This window comes from Humulus lupulus, chromosome 3, assembly GCF_963169125.1.
Source record: "Humulus lupulus chromosome 3, drHumLupu1.1, whole genome shotgun sequence".
NCBI lineage: Eukaryota > Viridiplantae > Streptophyta > Magnoliopsida > Rosales > Cannabaceae > Humulus > Humulus lupulus.
Genome location: NC_084795.1, coordinates 68,163,524 through 68,165,528, shown reverse-complemented (window position 1 = coordinate 68,165,528; position 2,005 = coordinate 68,163,524). Strand labels below are relative to the sequence as shown.

General features: G+C 37.8%; 1 protein-coding gene across 1 annotated transcript; it reads left to right on the top strand.

The window, feature by feature from the left end:
- The first annotated feature begins 338 nt into the window (after positions 1-338).
- Positions 339-1,601, top strand: LOC133824305 (uncharacterized). Its single transcript, XM_062257184.1, has one exon. It carries the CDS (start codon positions 339-341, stop codon positions 1,599-1,601), a length of 1,263 nt encoding a protein of 420 aa, XP_062113168.1.
- The last annotated feature ends 404 nt before the right edge of the window (positions 1,602-2,005 follow it).

Genomic DNA, 2,005 nt, shown 5'->3' with positions numbered 1-2,005 from the left:
TATGTGTAAGAAATGGAAGATGGTGGAGCAAAGCAGGAAGTTATCGCAACCTAAGGAAGTCTCAAGGAATCAAACTCACTCGGTTACTTCAGCTGGTATAGAGGATAAACAAGAGTTTAAGCAGGTTAAAGGAAAGAAGGTGGTGATAGCTAGCCCATGTCAAGTGAAGATTAAAAATACTTTTGATGTGTTAGAGAATGCTACTGTTAAAGAGGTGCAGGTGGGAGAGGTTTTTTGTGAGATGAGGTCCATTATTGATGGAGGGGGTGACCCTACACCAATAGATGGATAGAATATTCATTTGGAATGTCAGGGGCATCAACAAATCTTCTAAACAAATGGGTGTCATGAAAATGATTCATAATAAGCAAATAGGATTTGTTGGGCTCCTGGAGACTAAGGTTAAGGCTTGTAAGTTGGGAGCCTTATACCTTAAAATGTTTCGAGGTTGGTGTTTGTCTCATAATCTGGCGCATCATTATAATGGGAGAATTCTTATTGCGTGGAATCCTTTGAGTTTTGAGGTTGATATTAAAGGGAGTTCTAGTCAGTTTATGCATTGTGAGTTAAAACCGAAAGGTGGGGATTGGTTTGCCTTATCTGTAGTTTATGTTGTCAATGATAGCAAAGGAAGGGAGCATCTGTTGAAAGATCTTGTTCACTTAGCGGTTGAAATGCATCTTCCTTGGATAGTTGGAGGAGACTTTAATGCAGTTTTGAGTGCTGAAGATAGACTTGATTACCGGGGTAATACTAAAGAGATGGTTCCTTTTCAACAATGTGTAGCAGATTGCGATCTAGAAGACATTAAATTCAATGGAAGTTTCTTCACTTGGAACAATAAACAGGAAGGCAAAGATAGGGTGTATGCAAAATTAGACAGATTCTTAGCTAATCGGCAGTGGAGGGACAAATATAGTACAGCTGAGGTAACATTTCTCCCTGAAGGTGAGTTTGATCACTCTCCTGGTCTTCTCACTATTTATCCTAATATGCAGAATATCAAAAAGCCTTTCAGGTATTTTAACTTTTGGAAATACTTGAAAGGTTTTACTGATTTAGTGAAGAAGGCTTGGTTGGTTAAAATAGATGGTACTCCCATGTTTTGCTTGGTTTCTCGGCTGAAGTATCTCAAAACTGGGTTAAAAGAGTTGAATAGACAAGGCAGAGGAAATAAAGAGGTCCAAGATCATGATAGCTATCAAAATATGATTAAGATTCAACAGAGTTTGCAACAACAACCTGGCAATGTTCAGCTGATTGAGGAGGAGAGTAAGGCTCAGCGGTTGTATAACGAGGCTCATAGGAATTATCTGACTTATCTTAGCCAAAAAGCCAAGATTGATTGGCTAAAAAGTGGAGATGAGAATACAAAAATGTTTCACTCTAGCCTGAAAAAGAGAAGGCAGCAAAACACAATTTATTCTATTCAAGATCAGTTTGGTAGGTGGATTGATAATCAGGAGGGGGTTGTTGCTGCTTTTCAAGACTTTTATAAGTCTCTTTTGGGAATTTCTATTCCTAATAGAACTAGAGTTCACAAGAGGTTGGTGCAGGAAGGGCCTTTGGTTTCTCAATCTCAGGCAGATTGGTTGGTGTGAGATTATACTATGGAAGAGGTGAAAGATGCTCTGATTTCTATCCCTGATGATAAAGCTTCGGGGCCAGACGGTTATAGTAGTGCATTTTTTAAAGACACTTGGGAGATACCAGGGCCTGAGATGACTGAAGCTATTCTTTCTTTTTTGAACTCAGGTAGATTGCTGAAACAGATAAATGCTGCCACTGTGACTTTGATTCCTAAAGTGGTTTGTCCTAAATCTGTGAGTGATTATAGACCAATTGCTTGCTACAATGTGGTCTATAAAATGTTAGGAAAATGTTGTTTTGCCTCAATGGAAATGATTATAATATTACAACTCTATGCAATAATATTATAAGTAAATATAGATTGATTAAATAAGGTTACAACTCTATAACTGAAAATACAAATAAACTAAAGAAA

Coding starts and splice junctions, on each gene's coding strand:
- LOC133824305 (XM_062257184.1), top strand. CDS start 339: ATGGGTGTCATGAAAATGATTCATAATAAGCAAATAGGATTTGTTGGG.